General features: G+C 41.6%; 1 protein-coding gene across 1 annotated transcript in view; it reads left to right on the forward strand.

Moving 5' to 3' along the window:
- mbd2 (methyl-CpG binding domain protein 2) overlaps positions 1-20,278 on the forward strand; it is a 29,737-nt gene extending 9,459 nt beyond the window's left edge. Inside the window, exons 3-7 of the mRNA XM_085278882.1 lie at positions 1,200-1,340; positions 3,182-3,272; positions 3,360-3,537; positions 11,791-11,919; positions 19,578-20,278. Coding sequence (XP_085135008.1) covers positions 1,200-1,340; positions 3,182-3,272; positions 3,360-3,537; positions 11,791-11,908 — 528 coding nt within the window. The 3' untranslated portion in view covers positions 11,909-11,919; positions 19,578-20,278. The remainder of the gene's footprint in view (positions 1-1,199; positions 1,341-3,181; positions 3,273-3,359; positions 3,538-11,790; positions 11,920-19,577) is intronic.
- Positions 20,279-25,378: the final 5,100 nt, after the last annotated feature.

Below are 25,378 nucleotides of genomic sequence, written 5' to 3' on the forward strand. Positions count from 1 at the left end.
CCCGGCCCGAGCTTGTCTCCACCTTCAGGGTGTTTTCGCCCAGAATCGACATGCTGCTTTTGATTTGTTTTGCTCTGGATGACTTCTCTTCTTCAAGACCAATCTGCATCATCATTTTGGCTCTGACTGGTGTCGGTTGTTTGTCTCATTTATTTCTTGTCTCGTTGATCTTGTCAGTGTTATGATCTAAAATGTGCCATGGTCATCTGCGTTTTAAATTGTGGGTGTTAGATCTGCTCTCTTTGCCTTTTCTCTGCGGCACACAAATAGGGGAACCACTTAGGTGGTCTTGACTACAGACCTGGTAAGTTCACATGTAAACTGTGGAGAAGTTAAGGAGAATTAGGGTGGGATTTTTTCCCACAGTTGTCCTTTCATACATGAAGCACAGCAGGAAATAGTCAGTTTTCTAACTGCTGGAAATGACTACTGCTGGAAATGACTGGGAGATGACGCCTACTCGCTGGCGGTGAATGTCTGGTTTTGGCTAGAAGAGTTCAGAGCTGCAGTGCATGTATGAAACAGCTTCAGACTAGATAAATCCTCCAGATCGGCCTCTGTAGAGACTGTAGATTGAAGGTGTGAAATGTATTTTAAATGTGTCTGGGCAAAAACACATTGTGCTCAGTTAGAGTAAAAAGTGCTTTATAAGTATCAATCCATTCAACATTTACTGTGATCACTGACTGTAATCAAACATAGACTGTGTATGGTTGTTTAAGTGGATAAAGTGTGGACCAATCAGAGGTGGAGTAGGGTGAAAAAAATAGCGCCTGCGGAGAGAGGCGAGCCATAGCAAGATTTACTTGCTAAACGGATAATCTACACATCCTCAGTGTTAATTTCAGCATGTATGTGTTTGTGTGTGTGCTGTATGGACACGGTTCGCAACCCTGTACTGCTGCTCTTCACACTTCATTACTTATGGGCACAGAGACACACAAACACGCACTTCCTGTTGTTGTCTCAGCTTAGAGTTAACCCTTTAAGCTTACATCAAACACTCACAGAAACAACCACAGGTTTAATATTTCTGCCTCATGTATAGGAAGGTAAATGTGACCTGTAAGGAAGAAAAGAACAGGAGAAAGCTAAAGTAAAAGAAGGATAAAAGGGAGGAAGGACAAGAAGGTGGGAGGGAAGTCAGGGAGCAAAAGAAACCAAACACCAACATTCAGATTCGTGTCTGTCTTATGCAGGGAGGGAAACCAGACCTGAACACAGCTCTGCCCATCAGACAGACGGCCTCCATCTTTAAACAGCCCGTTACCAAGGTTACGAGTCACCCCGGAAACAAGGTGAAGACAGACCTGCAGCGAGCGATCGAGCAGCCCAAACAGGTGAGACGCTGAAACACACACACACAAATACACATACAGGTAATTCAGGAGGGCGAGGTCAGGCTCTTACATAAGAGACGGCTGTGAGGAGAAGAGTGTAATGACAGCTGGAACCACTAGAGGGTGCTGAAGCATCATGGGAAAAGCAGCACACGGAGGACTGAATGATGATTGGAGGGAGAGAAATATGTTGGGTAGAATGATACTGTTAATGAAAGGTGATAAAATATGCATTTAAGCCCCACAGTTCTTCTATTCTAAGACATTCATTTGGGTTCACAGACTAGATGAAAATGAGCTCTTTTTCTGCCACTGAACAGTAAGAGGTTAGCATCCATCAGACTGCCTGCAACATCTTTAGAGCTAGAGTCCAACTTACCCCTCAGTATCGAATTTTTTCCTTGTTGGAACTCTTCACTATAAAAGTTTTTAACAACAGTACTGTTGTCTTTTAACTCTGTCCAGTTAAAGCAGAGCAGCAGGAAAGGAACCTGGTTCCATTATCCTGTTAACCTCCTCCAGGTCCCTGCTGACCCATCTACATCCAGCCCTGTTTAAAACCTTAAACCATGAGGCTAACATTAATGTGTGAGTGATGGTTTGAAAGAGGAGTGAAAGAAGCCATCTATGTCCACTGTGAACGACCATCTTTGAACAGAGGTGGTGGTTTACGACACCAACTCTCTGCCATCTATAATCCAGTTTTGAGATCCATTTCCAGGCGCCTTAACGCCCACTCACATCCTGGGCCATCTGACCTCAGGAAATCACATGATAGGGTGGGGCCAGGTTTCACAGTGAGTTCACCCGAAACATCGGCTGAATGTGACCCACACCCGCTTTCACACCTTAACAAATGTGATTAGATAGAGGATCAACAGGGGGTTCATGACCCTCTAGGGGGACACTCCCATACGGCTTAAATCGGGGACTTTCCACAATTTGACCTTAGAACTAAAGAAGCTTCTCGGATGAGAGGTGAAACGTCTTCAAGTAACTTAAAGAAGTCCAGACGCTTTTCTTTCCAAGCTCAATATACTTAGTCTCTGAATGAATGTGCAGCATTAATGCTTTTGGGCTGGCTTGAGTTTTTAGATGTGAATAAACAGATCTGGTAAGCAGGATGGTCTGTGGAGTTTAGGCTATATTTCTCAGATTTCTTTCCTTCTATGCACTTGTCATTGACTCAGGTGTGCAGATTTTCTTAAATTTGTTATTTGAATAAACTGATCTGGCCACTCAGATCTTTGCATTTGTGCTTGTAGCTCAAAATATGCAGCAGCACTGAATATACAGTGATATGTAAATAGTAAATAATACTATTTTACCTCTGCCACACAGTTAGATTCTGCTCTGGGTCAGTCAGCTTACTGAACCGATTTCTCTGCCTCATCAGATATGATCCCAACTCTGCCAACAACAGCTCAAACGATCCCACTGACATCCAAAAATATGCTGTCATGCAGCTTCGACTCCTGGATCAAACCAGGAAATTCTCTTGATAATTGAATGAACTCAGCGCCACTTTTTCACAACCCGCCCAGCGTGCGATGGCCTTTAGGGTTAGGTTGGATTTCAGCTGCATGCTGAGTCAAATATAGAGAATCTAGAAGATCTTTTAAAGATTTACCTTTGCTTTGTAGTTCATCTAAGATTTCCATTTGAGCATTTCAAACAGGAATTTCTGATTCTAACCCTTACCCTGAACAATTTCATGAGGCCTGATGGACATTAAGAGTTTAAAGTATTATATTTGAAAATGTCTTGAAAATGAACAAGCAAAACTAATCAAAAACCAGTGAGATGATCAGATAAACAGCTGTCTGTCTGTCTGTCTGCAGCTGTTTTGGGAGAAGAGGTTGAAAGGTCTGCGGTCATCAGACGTCACAGAGCAGGTCCTGCGTACCATGGACCTGCCCAAAGGATTGCAGAGTAGGTCTCCAACAACAGCTTGAATCCAGTCCTTCAGCCTGTCTTGACCTCTGACACATCTCTTGATCTCATTCTCTCATTGGACAGGTGTCGGTCCAGATGCGAGTGACGACACCCTGCTGTCGGCCATCGCCAGCGCTCTGCACATGAGCTCAGCTCCGATTACGGGACAGACGTCTGTAGCGGCTGAGAAGAATCCGGCAATCTGGCTCAACACGTCCCAGCCGCTCTGCAAGGCCTTCACCGTCACCGACGAGCACATCCGGTAAGACCCACAGTCCTCAAACAGTCTTTGTCCCCCCTCAGCTCTCAGTCACTACAAGGCATTCGGCTGATTGTAACCAAAGAGGGAGAAGTGCATGCTTCTCCCTCTGACATGAGCACTTGAAGCCGTGCTAAAATGCTAATGTTTGTGCCAGCTCTCTGTGAACCCAGCTCTAAAGATTAATTTGGAACAGGGATTTTCATATTGAGAGGTGAAAGATACAATCAACACACACACACAGATACACACAGCTTAAGAAGGCAATTATGGTACTTTAAAGCTTTGAGTGTCCTGTTGCTGCATTTTTAGTTGTAATTAGTGCTTCTTGTGAGTCACAACTAATCAGAGTACAAAGACATGATACACAGTGTGACTTACACTTTCCAAGGAGATCATTATCTTTGAAGTCCACTGCAAACAAACATACACAAACATGCTAAGAGCTCCGGGGCTTGTTTAAAAGTTTTCTTCAGTATCAAAGTAATGCAGTGGTAGCTGTCTGTGCTTCGGTGGAAATACTGCAAGCCAGACCTTTTAACAAATAGTAAATTTGGCATGCTTCTTGTATCGTCCGTTTATTTTCCTCCACTTTTCTTATGTCGGCTTTCAGAAGAATATTCCAGACATGCTTCTCCAGCAGAGCTTTTCAGTTCCCATTTGGGGAGATGAGGTGCTCCCCGGCCAGATTAGATATTTAAACCCTTTCCAGCAAGTTCAGGTTCTGTCCCTGGGGGGGGCTCTACTCTCATCTGGGTATGCCCAGAAAACCTCCAAAGGCAGATATCTAGGAGGCATTGTGATCAGCTGCCTGAACCATCTGTGTTGGCTCCTTTCAACACCTAGGAGCAGTGTCTCTACTCCGAATGTTCAAGCTCCTTTCGCATATCTCTTGAGCAACCTGTTGAAAAGATCTTAAAGACATTGCATCCAGACAACTAAACAATGCTGAGATTTGTTTAAAATTGAAAGGAGAAAAGCTGAATTCGCAGTTAATTCAACAGATAAACTAACCTCGAAGCAGCAAATATCCATGGACCCTGTTTTCTGGGCATAATCTGACCTGCCAGTCGTTTGCTTTTAACCCTCTGAAGTGTAAATCCTCACATCCAAATCTGAACTCAACCTTAGATTTTGTTGGGAAAACTGACCTTTTTGGGAAAAAGTGAGGAGTTTTTGATGTGTGTCAGGGAGAATCATGATCTTTCCTGGTTGGTGTGAGTTGGGAGAACAATAGAAAAAAGACATACATGTTAGAGAAACAGAGGATTTATGCTTCAGTGGAAATTCTGTGCCACAGCTACGTTGTAACCACAAAGTCCTCTGAAGCCCTGTGACCTAACCCACGGTCTAACCTGACGTACACTTCAGTAGAACAACTGCGGTGATTAACCTGTTCGGTACCAGCAATTGCTCCTGTGTATTTCTGCCTATTTTTTTGCTGCACTTTATGGATTCATCAGTGAGACAATAAAAATCATATCCTCAATGTATAAGCATAAATGCTTTCCATGATGACTTAGATCTGAGGGGGTTAAATCAAATCATCCATTTACGTATAAAGTTGGTTTAAAAGCAAAAGGACATCTGAGCAGCTTGGTGAACTTCTCAGACAACCAGCAGATTTAAATCCAGACCTTCTTTTACTGCTGTACCAACGAGTTCCTCCACATGGTTCACAAAGCATCTCTTTAATTGACATCAAATGCAAAATGTCTCCTTTTTATCACATTCAGGGTGAAACAGGGATCCTGGCAGTTAGCTTAACTTGTCAGCGGGTGGATCAAATGGGTGCGTCTCACATTCCTGCACAAGCAGATTACTTCTGATTGGATCGCTTCCAAACTCGTGCTGCTTTTCTGCACAACTTAATTAGTTCTGAGTGGATCTCGTCATCTGTCCAGAATATTTTCACGTTGTTATTATTTCATACATCATAGTTTTTGTCCTCGTGAATTAGTTTTTATTCATCGTCTCGTGGTCATCAGTACAAAAAGGCCATTGACACAAAAGCTGGTGTAAACATTAAGCACTGACTATCCTGAGGCTTGTGCAAGTCGGTGCACCATGACCCAGTAACATAAATGATATAAACATGTTTTTTTTAAAAACATATTTAAAAAGTTGTCAGCTGATAGGGTAGTCTGTGCGCTTGAGTGATCAGACAGTTTCACAACCAAATAAAATGTCAGATGTGTGAAAGCAAGGCAAAGAGACGTGTTTGCATATTTAACGCAGCGCTGAGGTGTAACTGGGACACCGCGTCTAACACGATTTTAGATTGGATGGCTGTGTACGGTTCAGACCTCAGATCAACAGAAAATAGCTGAGTGGGTAAACATGAATTGGAGAATGGCTGAGCTGAGTAAAGGTCTTCGTAATAGACTCAAAAGAAAGACTTTCACCTTTAACTCTTTCACTGCATTTATATGTAAAGGTGATGTTTCTTTAGCCGGTTAACATCCAAGAAGACATTGGTGACCTTGTTCTGTTCATCTGGTCCAAAATAAGTGATCTTTATTATTGCGTTTAAGAATCAGGAGTCCTGCTTTTCTTGTTTTTGTCACTCAGTGACTCAGAGAAGTTGTATTCATCTTCACCTTCAGTGTGTTTGAGCAGGTTTTCCTCCTGAATGATGAAGCTGTTTTTAGTGGCGATTTATTCTGCACTTCTATTTACTAAAACTTGAAAAAAAAAATGTTATCCTTGAACCTTTGTACTTGTGTGAATATTTGCAGAAATTTTAATTGCTGCAAGTGCTCTTAAAAATTCTCTAGTAACTTTTGTGCTGATTTATGTGATTCACTCTTTTTATTACTATGTTTCCCCTCTTACAAATGGAAAAGCTGTAATTTAAAAAAAGGTTTTTTTCTTCTTTTCTCTATTTAGTGCAGTCAGATTTTTCTGCTTCGCTCTCATTCGGCTCAGCATGACCAGCAGCTTATTGTGGCTGCATAACTGACATTTATGACTCTTTAGACCGTCTTTTATCATTTATCAGTATTTCAAATGCTAATTGTGCCCTCAGTTGAATCACACACAGAAGTGACAAATCACACACAGCTCAGCAGAAAGCTCAGAATACACTCAGAATAAAATATTTCAAAATATGACAGTAGCTACAGATCCTTATTGTAGGATAAAGATGCAGACTATAAGCTTCTAACGTTAACGCCATGTGAGTTCCAACCTAAGAGTCTATGTGCAACAGTCATGGACTCATGCTAGCCTTACTTAAACCTCGTTAATTCTTGGTTTTACCCCTAATGGATTGTCACTTTTTCTCACTGGAGCCTCAAAGTGGGCTTTCCTGCATCTGCAGCTAAATTCGTCTTAAGAGATGTTGTCATCACCAGTTTTAAACAGATTGCGTCCATTCAGCTTGTAAGCATCGTCCTTTGATGGACATAAGGCGTTGACGTTCTGCGGGTTTTGTAGATTTAGAAACTCCTCTTTACTTTTTGCACACTTTAAGGGATAGCGTAACAAAGAGAAAACGGGATTTTTTTGTAGTTACAGCTTTGTGTCTCTTCAGGCAAGCTTTGGAAGCCTGAATTTGTCAGTTTTTTCCAATTCGTCCTGACATAACTATTCAAGCTCCAGTGGAACTGGAGCAACCTCAGATCTCACTCCGGTAGTTCTGAGGTTTGTCCGAGCCTCCCAAGGTCACCAGACTTATTCTTCAGTTGTTCATGTGCTGTTTTGACTGTTTTCCTGGACCTGTCGACTGTGTTTGTGCTGTTATGTTTTGAAGCATTTTTAAGGGAATTAGTGGGTCTTATAAGTACGTGTTTCAGACTATCTAAGAAGTTTGTGCTCCAGTTTTGGTGAGTGAAATTCTAGTATTGTACGAGTCTATTACTAATACTGAACAAATAAACAGATGTCTGTGACTTTGTGTCTGCTAGTGTTAGCTAACAGCTAATCTCCTGTCCAAATATCCCAACTTTCAGCACATGTGGTGGAGATGTCCACAAACCAGTTTAAGCAGGTTTAAGCTCCAGTGTATTAATATTAGTGTACTTATAATTTTATTTAAGCCAGGACAACAAAGATTCCGATTTATTTATTTAGTCTCTATTGTTTTTTAATGATTTTAAATGCTCGTGGGCTTGACATTGTTTATCTGGAACGTGAAGTGGATGTTTATCCCAGTTTACTTTTAATGCTCTTTGAGAAGATACAGGTGTGCTCTCTCTACAGTATAGGCCTGATCAATGTTTTTGGCAGATTCTCCAGGTGTTCAGTCAGTTATGGACACATCTGAAGAGTTATTAAAGTGAAAAGCAGCTGTTTCCACTTAATGTCTCATTAATTGTAGATTGCTTGAAAAGCATATCATTTTTCTAGAATATTTTCTGGATCCACTGTATCAGTACAGTAATGCTTGGTGAGTAGGCTAATACTGTATGAGCTAACCAGTGAGATTGAATACAATTATGTGATGCGTTTTCTCTGTTAGACGGTTATGGCGTTTGATGAGCATAGCTGCGTTTTGTGTGTTAGACATGGAAAAATGTAAATTCTCATTCCTTCTAGCCTCTGATAAATCACAAAACGATTTCTGTCGCCTTCCAGGATGAGACAGATGAGGGTTGATGACTGATGCATGCTGGGTAGGGGGAGTAATCAGTTGTAGTGAGAGGGGAGGATGAGAAGGTGATGAGATAGGAGACAGACAAGGAGAGATGAGGAGAAATGAAGCATGAAGGGAGTCGAAGGGGGGTGGGGTGGGGGGGGGAGGCCACATTGGGAAATTAACATGAAACATGTGATTCAATTTAATATCAAACTGCTAAATAAGTTTTGAGCCAAAAATGTTCAAAGCCTGTTCTTATCTGCTCTGAATGACCTGCATATGGGAGGTTGAAGACATTGGCATTTTAGCTACAGGTCATGATTACCTCCATTATTACTATGATTCCCAGGAAGTATGTGGTTCTTCCTCTACGTGCCAAAAGCTACAGCCTGTTTAATGGCCACTTCAGGTTGACTCCAAAGATGTAGGTAGAAGGTTACAGCCTGATACGAAAAGTGGTTTGATCTCTACAGCTTTGTTTGTACTCCCACAACTATATACATGGTGGTGTTTAGAAATTCATTAGTCTGGATAAGTTAGCAACACAGGCGGCTGTAGCTGTCAGCTAGCTGTTTGCTAGGTGTCTGTCAACTCAGCTATTTTGAGGCGCTGAGCTGGATTTCTGAACGGTGTGATATGGTAAATGGTAAATGGCCTGTATTTATATAGCGCCTTACTAGTCCCTAAGGACCCCAAAGCGCTTTACATATCCAGTCATCCACCCATTCACACACACATTCACACACAGGTGATGGCAGCTACATTGTAGCCACAGCCACCCTGGGGCGCACTGACAGAGGCGAGGCTGCCGGACACTGGCGCCACCGGGCCCTCTGACCACCACCAGTAGGCAACGGGTGAAGTGTCTTGCCCAAGGACACAACGACCGAGACTGTCCAAGCCTGGTTCGAACCGGCAACCTTCCGATTACAAGGCGAACTCCCAACTCTTGAGCCACGATCGCCCCATATCCCTGTGCTGGGTTTGTTGCTCATCATCATAATAATGTTGGTCCAAGATCAACAACAACAACTGACCAGTCATGTAGTTGTGATGTCACAGCTTTGTAATATGGGAGAAAAAAGTGTTTTTGTTTATATAAAACACTCTTCTGGATGTGTTTTCTTTCTAGTTAGCTTCTTGGCTAATGCTAACTGAGTGCTCAGTACATATTTATCCTACACAAAACCATAGATAGGACACCAGGATTTCTTGATTTATAAGGACATCAGGGCTCCTACTTCCTATTTGCTTTGAATGCCTGTGGGCTTGATATAGTCTAATTTATCTGAAAAGTGAAGCAGCTGATTCTCCAGTATCATCCTGTTGCTCCTGCTGTCTGTGTTGCCAGACCAGGGTCCCTATAAAGCACGAATGCAATTAATACATGCTGACAGCAGGAGGCACTGTGGGGACACACATCTGGCTGTATATATATATATATATATATATATATATATATATATATATATGTGTGTGTGTGTGTATGTGTGTCCAGTGGAAAACACTGGGGAGAACAGCTGGCCAAAGCCATTACAGCAGAATCACTCGAATACCTCACGAGATCCTTCCCTCCCATCTTCTCTCCTCCCCCTTTTTCTTCCTATTTTCTTCTCACCTCTTTTACTCCCTTTCCCTTCGTTCTTTTCCATTCATTCCTTCCTAATCTTATTTTGTTTTCATTTATTTTTTCTGTGCTCCTTTCCTTTTCCCCTTGTAATCCTTTCTTATATTTCTTGATGTTTTTCTTCCATCCACTTCTCCTTTCTTTACTGTTTCATTCTTTCTTACTTTATCGGCGTCATCCTTCCCATGTTTCATCCCCCTCTTCCTTTGTTTTCCCACCTTCATCTTTCATCCCATTTCCACCCCTCCTCCTCCTCTGTTTTCCTCCATCCCTCCTCCTCGTATTCCTTTCCTTATCTCTCCCCTCCATTAATTTCCCATTCTCTCCCTCTTACCTCCTCTTTCTCTCTTTCCTTCTCCCTCTCTCTCTCTCTCTCTCTCTCTCTCTCTCTCTCTCTCTCTCTCTCCAGTTGAATGTGCTTGTCATCTTAAATTGCTCTCATTCCTTTCCTCTCCCTCCTCTTCCTCATCTTTCCACCACCTCTTCCTCCTGTGGCACATCAGGCCAACACAGCTCTGTTTTTGAAATCTCACGTTTTCATTTTGGGTAGCTTATTCATATCTTTCTCCCGCTGTTTGACACAATTTCTATTTTTTTTTTTTTATCTCCGTTTTTAATTAAGAGTCTTATTTATCCCATGAAAAGCATCTTTCGATTGACTTGACTGTGTTTTCTTTCTTGATCCAGATTCAGTCTCAGATGTACACATGAGGCTGAGTCTGTGTTCTGTAAAGGATGGTTCAGCACAGAGAGAAAAGCTTACACGTTTGCTTTAAAGTAACTTTGAATTTTAAACTCAGTCTGATTAATGGCTCAATCAAGAGTAGAATTCATCTGCAAAAGTATGTGGACAGCCAGAAATTCATCACCGTGACCATGTGCGACATAATGTCTTCATTTTGATTACATCAGAATGGGTTTTACAGTCTGGTGTTTACATGCACAAATACATTTAATTACAACAGTATTTTTATATAAAAGTGATAAATATGTCCTCAGTTTGTCTTCTTCAGTGAAGATCATTGGATAATAACACAACAACCAGTGAGTATTCTGGATAAGTGTCCTGGATAATTCTTGTTTTTGAACCAGAGTGATCAAAATGTAGAAAGTGGATAAAGCATTTTATTCAGTATGAATAATGCATAACCAAGCACATAAACTTAGAAGCACGTTGCATCTTTTAAATATCCGACAACTGGAACAGACTTACTTTCAGTTTTTCACTAGAAGTCCTACAGTTTTCTGCATAGACTTTGAGTGTAACTGCTTCGTGTTTAATGTGAGCACACCACACCAGGGACCACAATTTACAAAATGAACTTGGTGTCATGTCCAGTAAGACTTGACCTAGCGACTGAGGCCATAAACTCAGCAGGAAAGTGCTTGCAGTACTCATAAATCAAGTGAACCTGTAGCCATTTTCTACACAGCTGCAGCTCTGTGAGTCGCCCCCTGCTGGCTGATAAAAAGGATGCATATTTGAGGCAAAATAATTCGAGTTTCCATACCCAAAAGCTATGTGCATCTGTAATATCCAGTCATGACACAAAATACAAGGTTAAGATGAAACTATTGAAATAGCAAAAAAAATGAAAAAACAAAACAAAAACAAAAACACTGTGATGGACGCGACCAATTCTTGTAGGCTGATACATGCATCCAATCAGCCAGTAGGACTGGACACACAAAATCAGAACTGTGTACTCTAATTTTATTCATTTTTAATGTAGGTGTCACTTTCTATGATTTATGTTTTCTGTTCATCATCGTTGTATTAAGATTTAGTGCTTGAGGTGCAGGATTAGTCTGCAGGCTTTGATACATTTGCTCTGATTAATAAAGTTGCTTAAGGTTTGTATTTTATAAAAATGGTCTTTATATGAAATTAAAACTGTCAGGAGAAACCAGCAGACTGTGGACTACGAGTAATAGTAAAGACATCTTAATAGAAAAAGACGTGTGTGTGTGTGTGTGTGTGTGTGTGTGTGTGTGTGTGTGTGTGTGTGTGTGTGTGTGTGTGTGTGTGTGTGCGCGTGCGTGCGTGCAGGGAGCAGGAAATGAAAGTGTACCAGGCCAGGAGGAGTCTGGAGAAGGCACTGATGGCTGACAGTTTGGCGCGGGCCGCCGAAAACACCCGAGAGCTGCTCGAGGGGAAGAAGGCCTGAAGACAAGACAGGTGAGATGTGGGGGAAATGAGTATGAACGGGTTAAAGACGTCGTCTCCAATGTGCACATGAGCTGCCGATAGGACTGGACAGATGACGTTAACCGGTAGTCATGGTAACTCAACGTGCTTTCCAGAATAGGAGAGCCGGAGGTGAAATATCTGTGAAAGACAGGAAATAAAGTTTCTGTGGAGTGATTTTTAAGCAGTGTCACAGGTCACTGCTGTGAGCAGCTTGTTACAGTGTGTAGTTAAGTTTTAATAACCTCTGGTGGCCACGTGAAGAAGTGTTAGAGACTTTTTAAAGTTATCTCACTCTGTGATGCAAGATAGGCAAATAAAAGTCACATGATCTGCCTGGCAAACAAACCCCTAGGATCAAAAAGCAAACAAAGCAAACAACATGAATCAAACAGGAACAAGGAATAAATAGAATAATATATAACCTTTAAATGTCTTGAATGATGCAGAACCTTATGTATGTGTGTGTGTGTGTGTGTGTGTGTGTGTGTGTGTGTGTGTGTGTGTGTGTGTGTGTGTGTGTGTGTGTGTGTGTGTTTGGTGAGACTTGTTGTGAATGCTGATGAGATTCTCAGCGTCTGATTGAAACTCAGCTATGTAGCAGCGCAGCAGTGTGTCTGTGTGTGTGATTGATGGGCTGTGGGGTTGTGTGCGTGTGTGTGTGTTTCGGTGGCTAATGTGTGTGTTGTATTACAGTTTGTTTGGTTATTGCCTATGTTTCACTCTGCGGAGCCCGTAAACAAATCCAGATTAAAAAACATTTACTTTCAGAAGTTCACACAGCCATCCATCATCTCGCCCATTTTCCGGCTGCTTATCCAGGTCAAGGTCGCCGTGGCAACGGGACGGCGCAGCAGACCAGAGGCTGTTTTCAGAATGAAAAGGTTTTTGCTGCAGAGTTTCAGACCTCGAAGGGGTTTTACCCACAAAGAAAACTCGAGGAGAACAGACCTGGCTGGTTAAACGTTGGTGTGATTTCTTGAGTCAGTCGGTAAAACTCAAGTGCAGTTTGTCCTGAGGGTGGTGCTAAAGAGCAAATGAGTTAAACGAGTTGATCATGTGGGGTGCAACCTCTGGAGCATAAAAATTAACCTGCAGTTCCTTCATGTCCACTTGAGGCTGGCTACAGATGTGAGGTGTCAATGGTTACAGCCTGTTTGAGTCTCTGTGTCATATTTCTGCTCTGTACATCAAATGGACCGGTACTTATACAGTGCCTTTCTACTCAGTTTGAGCCCTCGGCATCAGTATCTTACTGATACCAAGGATGCTTCAACACAAGGACTGCATGAGCGGGAATCATTCCATCAACCTTCCGATTGGTCGATGGCCCTCTCTCCCACCTGAACCACTACTTAAAGTTTGGGATGTTTCCGCTTTGATTGACTGTTGGTTGCTGGTGTTGGAGGCAGGTGTCACCTCAGTTAGTTTGGACTAATGAACATGTTTGAACTGTTGGTGCCTGCTGGCCTTGTAAAACATATTCAAAATACAGACAGTCTTGCTTTATGCTGTTTATCTCAAGATTATGCTTTGAGTATATCTGATCTCGCATTTGACCTCTAAACACTTTCCTGGTGAGTTTATGGACTCAGTCGTTCTGGGTCATAAACACATGAGGAGGATATGACCACAACCAGTGTGTGAATGTGTGGATGACTGGATATGTAAAGCGCTTTGGGGTCCTTAGGGACTAGTAAAGCGCTATATAAATACAGGCCATTTACCTTTTTTTTTTTTTACAACTCATCCGTTATATTCGTTTATATTAGTTTTAAAGCACAAATGTGGTGACAGTGAAAACGCTCAACTCGTGGCTTCAGAGCCATACTTCAGAGGCCAGTGGGTGATGACAGGGCATCTACATTCACGATCCCTGCAGACTGTTCTTAACTGGATTATTATTGCACTGGTGCAGTCCAACATCACACGTTTCTGCGAGGGAGCTGCAGGTTAAAGACCGGCTAAAGTCCAACCTGACACCATGTTTTCACCTGCACCTCTAGAAAAGTCCAGTACTGCAGTCCATGTGTCTAAACTGTAAATGTCACCTTACTAACCAAAGGTTCCTAGCATCTTCCATTAATGTAGCACTTGACCTTCTAACGGCTCCTCTGGCTCCAGAAAACAAACCAACATGGCGAAGGGCGTAAAGCTGGAGTGGAGTTCCCGTGGCCGTATGCATGTTTCCCGTACGGTCTGTGGGAGGATTCAGCAGCTGAAGCATCAGCATCATGGCACTCTTCTGTCCGGCACTCGTGTTATATTGCTTTTGTAAGCGTGTCATGATATGTCTGTTGGGTTTTATCTGTTGTTAATAGAGGCTGCAGTTACGTATATGTGTGTGTGTCTTTGTGTGAGTGTGTGTGCTGATGCTTCCTCTAAAAGCTGACAGATAAGGAGGCTTTTTTTAAAGCACATTTGTTTTCTGTGGAGGGAAAATTGTCCATTAATGCAGATTTATGCAGATTGGCTGGATGGAAGTCGTTTGGGCGAAAAGAGCCACTGAGAGTCGAGGAGTGATTACTAATGGGTTTTTATAGCTGGACCAGAGAGAGGGGGCAGTGGGCAGCTTCTCTCTCTCTCTTTGTGTGTATGTGTGTGTTTCTGCTTCGGAGCTGTTGAAACAACCCTTTTAAATCTTTGTCGAATTCTCACATTGTTTGCTTTGCTTCCTGCTGCTCTGACTCTTATTTGTAGCATCCTGCTAATTTATTTATGTTGGTTTTCTGGCTGAGTTGGCTTCTGCCATTCTCTATCTTTTATGCGACCCTTTATATTCTGCGCTTACTCAGAAACATGCTACACTAGGTGGCAATAACACATTACAATACTGCTGCCATGAACGATGGGGGCAAACACGTCTAACGGTGCTGTATTCTTTTCTTTGAATGCATCAGTTTTCATTACCAGAAGTGTTGATGTGAGTTATGTTAGTACTGGTACCACACAAAATCATTTATGTGCAGGAAAAACATTACTGTGTGGTTTAATCTATTGTAATGTGAATGATTTAGGTGGAGATGTATATTTTATATGAATAATTGAAATTGACAAAAAAACCTTAAAAAGCCTTAAAAAGTAATTATAGTAAATACAGGTGGGAAGAGGCCCACTTTAGACCCTCTCCTGCATTCTGGCATCTCTGCTACGAAGAGAGAAAGAGGGTGTCTGCTGTTAGTCTGCAGGAAATTTAAAGATGGTGACAAAATAAAGAAGCAGTTTTTTTGCAAACAGATGGGTTTAGGTTTAACTCACTCTTTATTCTACAATCCTTTTAAAGCTAATAAACCTTTGGTCAGTGGTCATAGCTTCTTGCTTCTATGTTTAAGCTCAATGATCAGCTGTTAGCCAAATTTGGCCAAATATTAACAGGTCAGTCTCATTGCATTAGGAGCTATTGTCCATAGCCTGAAAAGACTGAAAAGCGGCGCTGGTTTTTCATGCCTTGTGGGCTTTTTGTGTACTGCTTTTAAGAGTGTAAGAGTTTCTGTGTGAGGTGAAACATTTCTCATTGGCATTTCTGCACTTGTTGAGGTTTGAATTAGGCCTGTGTCCATTTTAGCTTCATGCTGGCACATTTTTAGGCATTAGAAAATGTTACCTTTAAAATGTCATAGATTTGTTTTGGCTTTACAGTTTTTTTCTGTTAAAAACTTTTTCATTTGGGTGTTTAAAAAAAGTAAACAGTGGCTGAAACACCTACCAATGATGCAGTCTGTCAACTGCCTTGATTTTGAGTTTTGATGTAGGACTGTAATCAAAGTTTTACATAACTGCAGAACCATGCATGTTCATCAGCTGGTATATTTATATTAAATTTTTTAAAAATGTCTTTTAAGCTGAAGTGTAATTTGTCAAATTGTGTTATTAATGTGCGATTATCATCCTGATTTCGACCTTTCAATCCCATTTCTGAGCAAATATGAGCCAAAAAGAGCTTCCTTTTCAGCACCACCTTTCTCCACTCAGAGGTCTTCCACAGACATAAAGCTGATATCCATCTCCTCGTGTGATTGTGGGGAAGACACGAAGGAAGAGGATTTCTCTAAACATTGAACTGTTCCTTTAAAATGAGCAGACTGCCGTTTTTATCTGATCGAGACTAAAGATTCACACTGCTGACTGAGGAAAGACTGTGACTGATACAAACACACACCAGCATCTCTCTCTCTCTCTCTCTGTGTGTGTGTGTGTGTGTGTGTGTGTGTGTGTGTGTGTGTGTGTGTGTGTGTGTGTGTGTGTGTGTGTGTGAATATTAGCTGTGTATCTTGTAATTTCCAGAGGAGCTGATTCAGACTCCTGCAGCATTTTTCAGCTGCTGGTAATTAGTGCATGTTGAGACACAGAGAATTATCTGCTTCAAAGTCATTCATGAGGCTGATAACTGCTGAGTGTGTGTGCCCGTGTGCTGTCAGTTAGCTGAATTGCCTCGATTAAGCAGCAGATTATCAGGATTTTCTAATTATTAGGGAGTAATTAAGAGTGAGCTGAGGATTATCAGACCGAAACATGGAAACAGTGAAGGAAGAAAACATTCACATGCATTAATACTGAAACAGTAAAACAAAGAAACACTAACACAGCACAACAAAGAGTTCATCATTAAGTCTGGATTTGGCAAACACTAGCAAATCTGAAGGATGCACAATGGCACAGGAAGGGTCTAAAAATAAATGTTTAACTGTGGGGTTGTAGGTTCAGTTACAGGTAAAGTGAACCAAAATCAGAATTAAGGAGGCAGTCTGAATGAGTTGCTAGGTGATTCAATGGATTTGTCATCATGTAATCAATGATTCAAAAGTAGAAACTGGGGATGAAAAAAAGACTAAAAAGATAAATGACAATAAAAAACAACAACAAAATAATGCAGCTTTAATGCAGATGAGATTTTGTATATTCAGTACTACAGCAACATGGATAACAGTTTCAAGGAGGGATTCTAAATGGTATAAAGACAGATTTAAAGCAAGCCAATTTCATCTTGGAATACCCATCGATTCAAAAACTATTTAGATGCTAGTGATTCAGAAAGAAAGATTTAAAAATGGAAGAAAGGGGAAGGTGAAATAACAAAATTATTAAAAATTTAAAGATGTTGGGATTAAGTATGGTTCAGTAAATGAATAGAAATAAAAATGCCTACTGGACTGCATAGGTTAATAGTACAGTTTGAATTTAAATTAGGCTAACGAAGGATAAAAAAGGATAGTTAAGAATAAAAAAAATGGTGTAATCAAAAAATTAAAAACATAAAATTAGAGATGGGATTGTTTAAAATTTAAAACCATTTAAAGGAGGAGATTAGATGCAGTAAGAGACTACAGGCTACAGACTCAGTTACAGTTACAGGAGTCAAACTGAGGAGTTAAAACGAGTGCAGCAAGAGAGTACAGTTTGCAAATTCAGTACTACACCTATCAAAAAAGAGGTGAGGGGATTATAAATGTCATGACGAGACATTCAAAGTAAGCTAATGAAGGATTCGTCAACATATAAACTAGTGTTGAAAAGAAATACAAAATAGGGATTCAAAACAGCACAATAAAAATACAAATACAGAGGTTGAGTACTTCAGATGGATTGACTCAAAGTGAGATGAAGGAATGATTCTGAATGGCACAATTAACCTTTTTAAGTAGGCTCGTCATAAAACAGCTGATTCAAAATCGTTAAAAAACAAAGATTGTAAATTGCACAGTGAAAAGAAAATACCAACTGGAGAAAGAAATTGGATTCAATACAATAGAAACATCTAAAATGGGAAGAAGGTGGGATTCCAAATGGCATATTACGAGTTCAAATAGAGAAAAATGTAATCATCTGTAATCAAATTAATAATTAAATTAAATGGAAAAGTAAGCTTAAATGGAATAGTGAGACCAGTATAGGGCTGAGAACTGAAAGAACGGGGTGATTCCGTATATAAACAAGGGAGGACTCAAACAAGCCTCAATGAATGACAAATTGCGTGAAGGAGGGAATCAAATGGCACAATTAAATATTTAAAACAGAAGGTACAGAGGGCGACTACAATGGCAAATAAATAATTCAGGATGGTAATTAACAGGGATGACTAAAGTTAGAGCTCAAAGTGGCAAAGTGAAAGCATCAATAGGGGTTCAAAGCGGCAGGATGATTGATTCAAAAGAGATTTATGATGGAAAATGGAAATGAAATGAAGGAGGAAGGATTTGAAAATGCCACAATGATGGATTAACAATGGCTTAATTAGACATTTGAAAGCTCAAGGATGAGAATAAAAATGGATTTTGTTCTGTATTTAAAAAATGGGGATTCACAATGGCACATTGGGAAAATTGGAAACTTAGTGGTCAGCAGTGTGGTCAAACGTCTTTGTTAGGCTGAGGAAGACGGGGAGGCTGAGGAGGAGGAGCAGGAGTAGAACATATGATGTGTGTGATATCACCTCTTCTCTCCTGCTGAGCGAACGCTTCACTCTGATGTTTGATATATTATTAAAATGTTTTCTGTACAAGCAAAAGGGTCCTAGTTGTCCTAATTGTAGCTCCACCCTCCTCGTTATTGTACCAAGGAGGAGGAGGAGAAGGCGGGGTGGGGTTAATGGAGGAGTTAATGATTAACATGGAAGCTCAGTGCATTAATTGGATATTTCAATGTGTACAGAGGCGAATGTTTATTATTCTGCAGGAGGAGGGAGACACACGGCAGTTAGTTTGGGGGATTTTATTAAGATGAACTTAATGAGTCAATTTGGGGTTTATAGAGAAGGAAGTGGGAGGCAGAGTTTTATTCAGAGGTCTCCACAGAGCCTCACAATCTATTTGTTGGGAAGATATCAGTGCTTGCTTGCACTTCATTAATGCCTACACACAAGTGGCAGCTTTTTACCGGTAAATATTTTTTAGGACAGTTTTTCTAAATAATCCCTACCAAACTCAAACATTCATTCCAAGATTTAAAATATCTTCACTTTTCCCAAGAGCATTGTCTTGTCATGCAAAAAGATGGACAAAGGAGGCCTGATTATCATAGAAACTAAAATAGGCTTATCTCATGTAACCACAAGTAAAAATGTAGGTTAAGAAACACACGATCCAAAGGTTTTAATCTCAGGATCAGTGAGTGTGCTGATCAACACATTCAACAAAGCTGGGTTTTCTTTGTGTTAGCTGAACAAACATTAAAGCCCCAGTCACAGAAACAGGCTAGTACAATAGTGGTAACTTTTTTTCATGTAATCCAGGCTTCTGGTCTCTGGTCACTCTCACATAAACATTTAATGAGGCACATCGGTCAGTTCACTGATTGAGCATTGCTCACTACAGGTTATAAAATGTGTGATTTAAAAGAAAGATATTAGACATATAACATGACATATAGACTAATGATCTAATCATCTCTATTTCAGGCAGAAAAGCACCTAACAGAAAGGGCCTGGCCCACTTAAGGTCAAGCATGCTGTAGGGCTGGGGTAGAGTTAATTTGAACCCAAATGCTTCTTGAATTTATGAAGTGCTAATTTTTTTTTGTTTTTACAGTTTAATTTAAGCAAATAGGAACTGAACTTGAAGGTTGTTTTACAGAACAGCCCATCTTTTAAAGATCTTTCAAACTCAGACGTGAACTGTCATAGTAACTCCTCTTCTTTCTTTGTGTCTCTCTAGAGTTCCTCTGTTTACCAGCCTCAGGGTTATCACCGCCTTCATCTTAATCCAGACAACAAACCAAAAACCAGACCTCCCACAGCCCAAACGTCACCCGTTCTGATCCATTGTTTCCGTGGATGATCGCTTCAACCTTCCTGTTGTGGAGCCTTTTTTGCACTTGACATTTCTAAACATCTGGAAACATTTTTTTTTCCAGAGTCACAGTAGCAACAGTGGGAGCAACAACCACAGCAATAATGACACAATACCAGCAACAATGCCTCTGACATCGGAGGCTACAGTAGCAATAAGTGGAGCCTGAACCAGCTTGAAGCAACCAAAGCCTTTAATCCTCTCTCTGTGCAAACTTTACAACAAGCATTTCTTTTATTGCAGTTTTTCTTTTTAATATAAAGTAGATAAAAAAAAACAAAAAACAAAACAGAATGTACTTAAGAGCAAGTCCTTCATAAAGACCCAAAGTCAGGTTGCAAACTGCTGGATGGCTTTTGCTAACTCTACTAACTTTCATTTTTTGCTCTTTTATGATTTTGGTTCCTTTGTGGTGTCATATGTCAGCTTCAGGGGTTTTAATGAAATAATGAGAATTTACAATTATATGAAATAGAACAATTACTTATTTAAAGATAAATTTTATACTTCTGAGAACATATGTGTACATTTTCTGGACTGGACTGGAATAAATAATTATATTCAGAGTTATGTTTGTCTTTTTGTTTTTCTCTGAGCATGGAGGCTGTTTCCCCAAAATGAGGCTAAATAGGTCAGATATCAGAAATTGAAGGGAGCTGAAGAAGGTTTATAGTTAATAACACTGTGCAGACCTCCCCCTTCTTGATATGTAGTGGTATTTTCGCCTAGCATCTAAACATTTGTTTTGCCTGAATGGTCACACACCTGGTCTCACATGAAAATCTCCTTCTCTGAAAGGATCTGCAAAGAAGGATGGGATAAACCTCTGTAAATCCCGCTGTGCAAAGCCAGCAGAGACGTTCCCAAGAAGACTGAAAGCTGTAATTGCTGCCAAAGGGATTTATATCAACTACTGAATTAACAATGTGGAATCTGATTTTTAAAATTTTTTTATTTCACTTTAGCTGTATGCGGTTTTCAGTGTATACCGACGGCGTAAACCTATACAAGTAGATTTTAGTGCCATCCCTCTAATTTCACAGTAAGGAGTTAGCAGATCTGGGGCCTTTATCTCTTGGTGCTTATTGCTGTGGCAGATAAATCAAGGTACAGCCGCCAGGAGGCTCCTGCAAATAAATTATGAGGAAAAACCTGGGATGAGAAGTCATTGTTGGAGCTCAAAGAAAAGTTAAGTAATCAGCGGGTAGTTTGTTCTGTCAGACATTTGGCACAAACTGCTCCCAGTCCAGATGTTGGAGTCTGTGTGTGATTGTATTGGTGTTCGTGGTGTTTGTGTGTTAAAGACAGAGTGAGACAAACCAGCCTGCCAGTTCTGGCCTCATTTGCATCTGCTAATGGCTCCATGATGCCGGTTTCTGATCACTGCAACCACACATTTAAAATCCTGCTTCTGTGCCAGATGCTCCTCTCTCCCTCTGCCTCGTTCAGGGATTCCTGCTTCCATCCTGTAACAGCAGCTCCGTCCGTGCTCCGCATGAGAAAACAGCAGCTGAGGTTTGACTGGAGGCAGGAAGCAGCACCAGTAATGATGATTTCAGGTGATAAATCTGGATTTATGCTCAAACTTTACAACCGTGAGCATGCCACTTTAAAACCATGAGCATTACTGTGCTGCTGCTGTGAAAGCTTCCTACATGTGTAGGAAGCTAGCTGCAGACCTTTGCTTCTATTCAGGCACAAGAACACTTCAGTCAGAGATGCTTACAGCACAGTGAGAGGTTGTGAAAAGTCTCTGTCTTTGAGGGGGCTCTTGAAGAATATGAGAGCATGAAAACTTCATATCATAAATAGAAAAAGCTTAACACATCCAAAGAGGATGTGTTAAGCTTTTTTTATGTTTGAGAGGGAAATGCTGTGTGCTGTAAATGTCCGGTCTCATGTTCATACCTACAGCACATCCTAGTAGTATAAATATCTGTTCCATAAAGGTACTCTGGTCTCTGGTGAGAGCCTCAAAATGATTCAAACCATCACTGACCTTTCCAGATAACAAATATGAAATTTTTACTCTTTAAAAGTGGAAAATCTTCACTTTGAATACATGGAATCAATGTAGAGCAAATACTTAATGATGAACTCTTTGCCCTTGGTGAGAGGTGGCGGGAGTGGGTATCCTAGTATTCCCTCGGCTTGCTGCCTGTTGGGGTTTTTCCTGGTGGACGAGAGTTTTGTTCCCTGCGCCTTTGGGTTGGGGAACGGGTCCTGACTGTCGTCTGCGCTTATGCATCAAGTGGTGGGTCAGAGTACCCAGTCTTCTTGGAGTCCCTGGGTGGAGTGCTTGAGAGTGCTCCACCTGGACACTCTGTTATCCTACTGGGAGACTTCTATGCTTATGTGGGCAACGACAGTGAGACCTGGAGGGGCGTGATTGGGAGGAACGTCCTCCAGGATCTGAAGTCCACAGTGTTTTGTTGTTGGACTTCTGTGCAAACCACAGTTTGTCCATAACAAATACCATGTTTGAACATAAGAGAGTCCATAAGTGCACGTGGCACTAGGACATTCCTGGCCGCAGGTCAGTGATCAATTTTCTAATCGTATCGCCAGACCTGCGGCCATATCTTCTGGACACTTGTGTAAAGAGAGCGACTGAGCTGTCAGGATCAGGTAGCGGGGGAAGATGCAGGACAGACTTGGAAAGTGACTGTGCACTGGGAACGCCTGGCAGAGGCCCTGGTTCACGAGATCTTCAATGCAGACCCTCGGCAGAGCTTTAACACCATTCCGAGGGAGACTGGGGCCATTGAGTCTGAATGAACCATGTTCAGCACCTCCATTGCCAAAGCCGTTGCACTGAGCTGCAGCCGCAAGGTGGTTGGTGCCTGTTGTGGTGATAACCCCTGAACCAAATGGTGGACACCAAAGTTGAAGGGAGCTACCAGGTTGAAGAAGGAGCCCTATCGGGCTTGGTTAGCCTGTGGGACTTCGGAGGCAGCTGATAGGTACTGACAGACCAAGCGGAACGCGGCTCAGGCAGTGGCTGACGGAAAAACCCTGGTGTGGGAGGAGTTTGGAGTTACCTTTGTCATCGATTCTGTTGGTAATTTTTATGGACAGAATTTCTAGGCGTAGCCAGGTGGCAGAAGGCTGTCACTTTCTTGTCTCAGAATCTCATCTCATCTTTTTGTGGAAGTTGTGGTTCTGTTGGCTTCATCAGGTAATGGCCTCCAGCTTGCACTGGAGCAGTTTACAGCCGAGTGTGAAGCGATAGGAATGAGAATTAGCACTTCCAAATCTGAGGCCATGGTCCTCAGCCGGAAAAAGGGTGGAGTGCACACTCCAGGTCAGGAACGAATTCCTGCCCCAAGTGGAGAAGTTCAACTATCTCGGGGTCTTGTTTATGAGTGATGGGAGAAGGGAGCGGGAAATCGACAGATTGATGCTGCGGCTGCAGTGATGCGGACGCTATACCGGTCCATCGCGTTGAAGAGAGAGCTGAGTGTATAAGCAAAGCTCTCAATTTATTGGTCATTCTGCATCCCTACCCTCACCTGTGGTCATGAGCTGTGGGTAGTGACTGAAAGAACGAGATTGTGGATACAAGTGGCGGAAATGGGCTTCCTTCAAAGGACGAGGAGTTTGGCCAGAAAAGAGCTGCTGCTCCTCCACACCGAAAGGAGCCAGTTGAGGTGGTTCAGGCATCTGATAACGATGCCTCTGGGTGAGGTGTTCCAGGCATGTCCCGGTGGGAGGAGACCCCGGAGCAGATCCAGGACATGCTGGAGAGATTATATCTCTCGGCCGGCCTGGGAACGCCTTGTTGTTCTCCCAGACAAGCTGGAGGAAGTTGCTGGGGGAGAGAGAGGTCTGGGCTTCCCTGGTTAGGCTGCTGCTCCCGCGACCCAGCCCCGGATAAGTGGAAGAAAATACATGGATGGATGTATGGAAAAAAAAGCATTCTGCACAGTTTGCGGATAAAAGTACTCGATTGTGTCCTGTTTTTAAAATGTCACCCTCCTCCTCTTGCATGTTAACAGTCAGAAGTGTAAGATAAACAGGAGAGAAGTTGCAGCTTTCATGTTGCATATTTCATGAATCTGAACATAAAACTGAATCTATGAGCGTGCAGTGGGTTCATCAGCATTTTCAGTCTTTAACCAGCTGTTTCCTCTGGAATTAAAGCAACAAAAAGATAAAATTAATAACAAGCAGAAGAAAAAGGCTCCAGTGCCGAGGAGAGCTGCAGAGCATAATTATCAGGGTATTTGTCACCACGAGCGACCCCTTTCACATACACAAATTAATTGTTTGTGTTTTTAATGTATGAATATTCATGAGAGCGGCTTTAAGGATATAGGGTTAGGGGTTAGAGAATCCATTATATCAATACAAACACAAGCTTGTGTGTGCGTGTTTGTGCAGTCGGCGTTTGTTCTGGTTATTTCTGGATGTCACATCTGATTGTTTCCATCACAACACACACAGCCTAAGTGTACTTTATGGGAAAGCAAATGAGCAGCAGCAGAGTGCATTAAAACAATTTCAAAAGTCTTTTGGCCTATTATGGTTTTCAATTATCCATCCATTCCAATTCAGTTCAATTCAGTTTTGTTTGCATAGTGCCCAATCACAACACTAGTCTTCTCAAGGTGCCTAAATCTCCTTCCGCTACAGAGCTTTGACATAAACAACATGATAAATTCAGTGTCATGTGTATTTGTTAGCCAAGCATTTCTGAAATGAGTGAAGCCAATGTGTTTTCAATACATGCTAACTGGCTGTCACATGTTTAAAATACTCTGGGTTTAGTCTTCAGCACTGTGAAACTGCTATTTTCTTGTTAGGGATTCATCTTTTCAATGACTTTTACTGCAACTTTAAAAAAACTTTTGAAAAGCAGATTGGTTGAAATGGCAAGACTGCATCCAGTGGCAGTTTCCTAGCCTGTTTGGCGCCCTGGGTGAACAGTCCCTCTGATCCCTTTACCCCTGGTCCTAAAGTGTATATTTATTTTCTTACTCTTCTTATATTTATTGTTTGTTTACTTGCACTGCTGTAACTGGAGCCTCGTCGTCTCGTCTCTCTATATAGGGCTTTGGAGTTGACGTCATGCCGTAGTGCATTGTGGGATGGGATGTGCCATGTCAGAAGGCAACAAATCAAAACAAACACAGTGTTGGAAGCTGTACTGCCAAAACCATGCTTAAAGTCAGCGCAAAAGACAAAGGGCTGTATCGTGACCGATTGCGCCCAGACGCCAAGAGACGGTACGTGGAAAAAATAGCGTGCATCGGTAATGTGGACCCGTATGAAATAAGGCAGTGGAGTAGAAACCCAGACAGCCTACCACCGTTGTCCTATCCCGATATCTTCGCGTACCTTGTCTGTGGAGTCAGCGCATAGGGGAAATCATTTTCGTAATTATAAATCCCTGGAGGCGCACATCTGATTCACAAACTGTTGGGTACAAGATTTGGCCGTTTTTAAGCCTCCACGTTGTGAGTACGTTCACCATATGACCAAGATACAGCCAGAGGTTGCACATAACATTGACTTCTCCTCAGCAGCTGCCCCAAAATTTGCTCTAGATGAACGATTCATGATTGATGCCAGCTGTGTGTTGCCATGTAAATAGTTTGCATTTCATGTGTATGTACTTGCTAAGTACATGTGAATAGATCTTGAATTTAAAAAAAATAAACATA

This window comes from Mchenga conophoros, linkage group LG7, assembly GCF_057382185.1.
Source record: "Mchenga conophoros isolate Kocher_MC1m ecotype Shallow Benthic linkage group LG7, M_conophoros_male_GT1.1, whole genome shotgun sequence".
NCBI lineage: Eukaryota > Metazoa > Chordata > Actinopteri > Cichliformes > Cichlidae > Mchenga > Mchenga conophoros.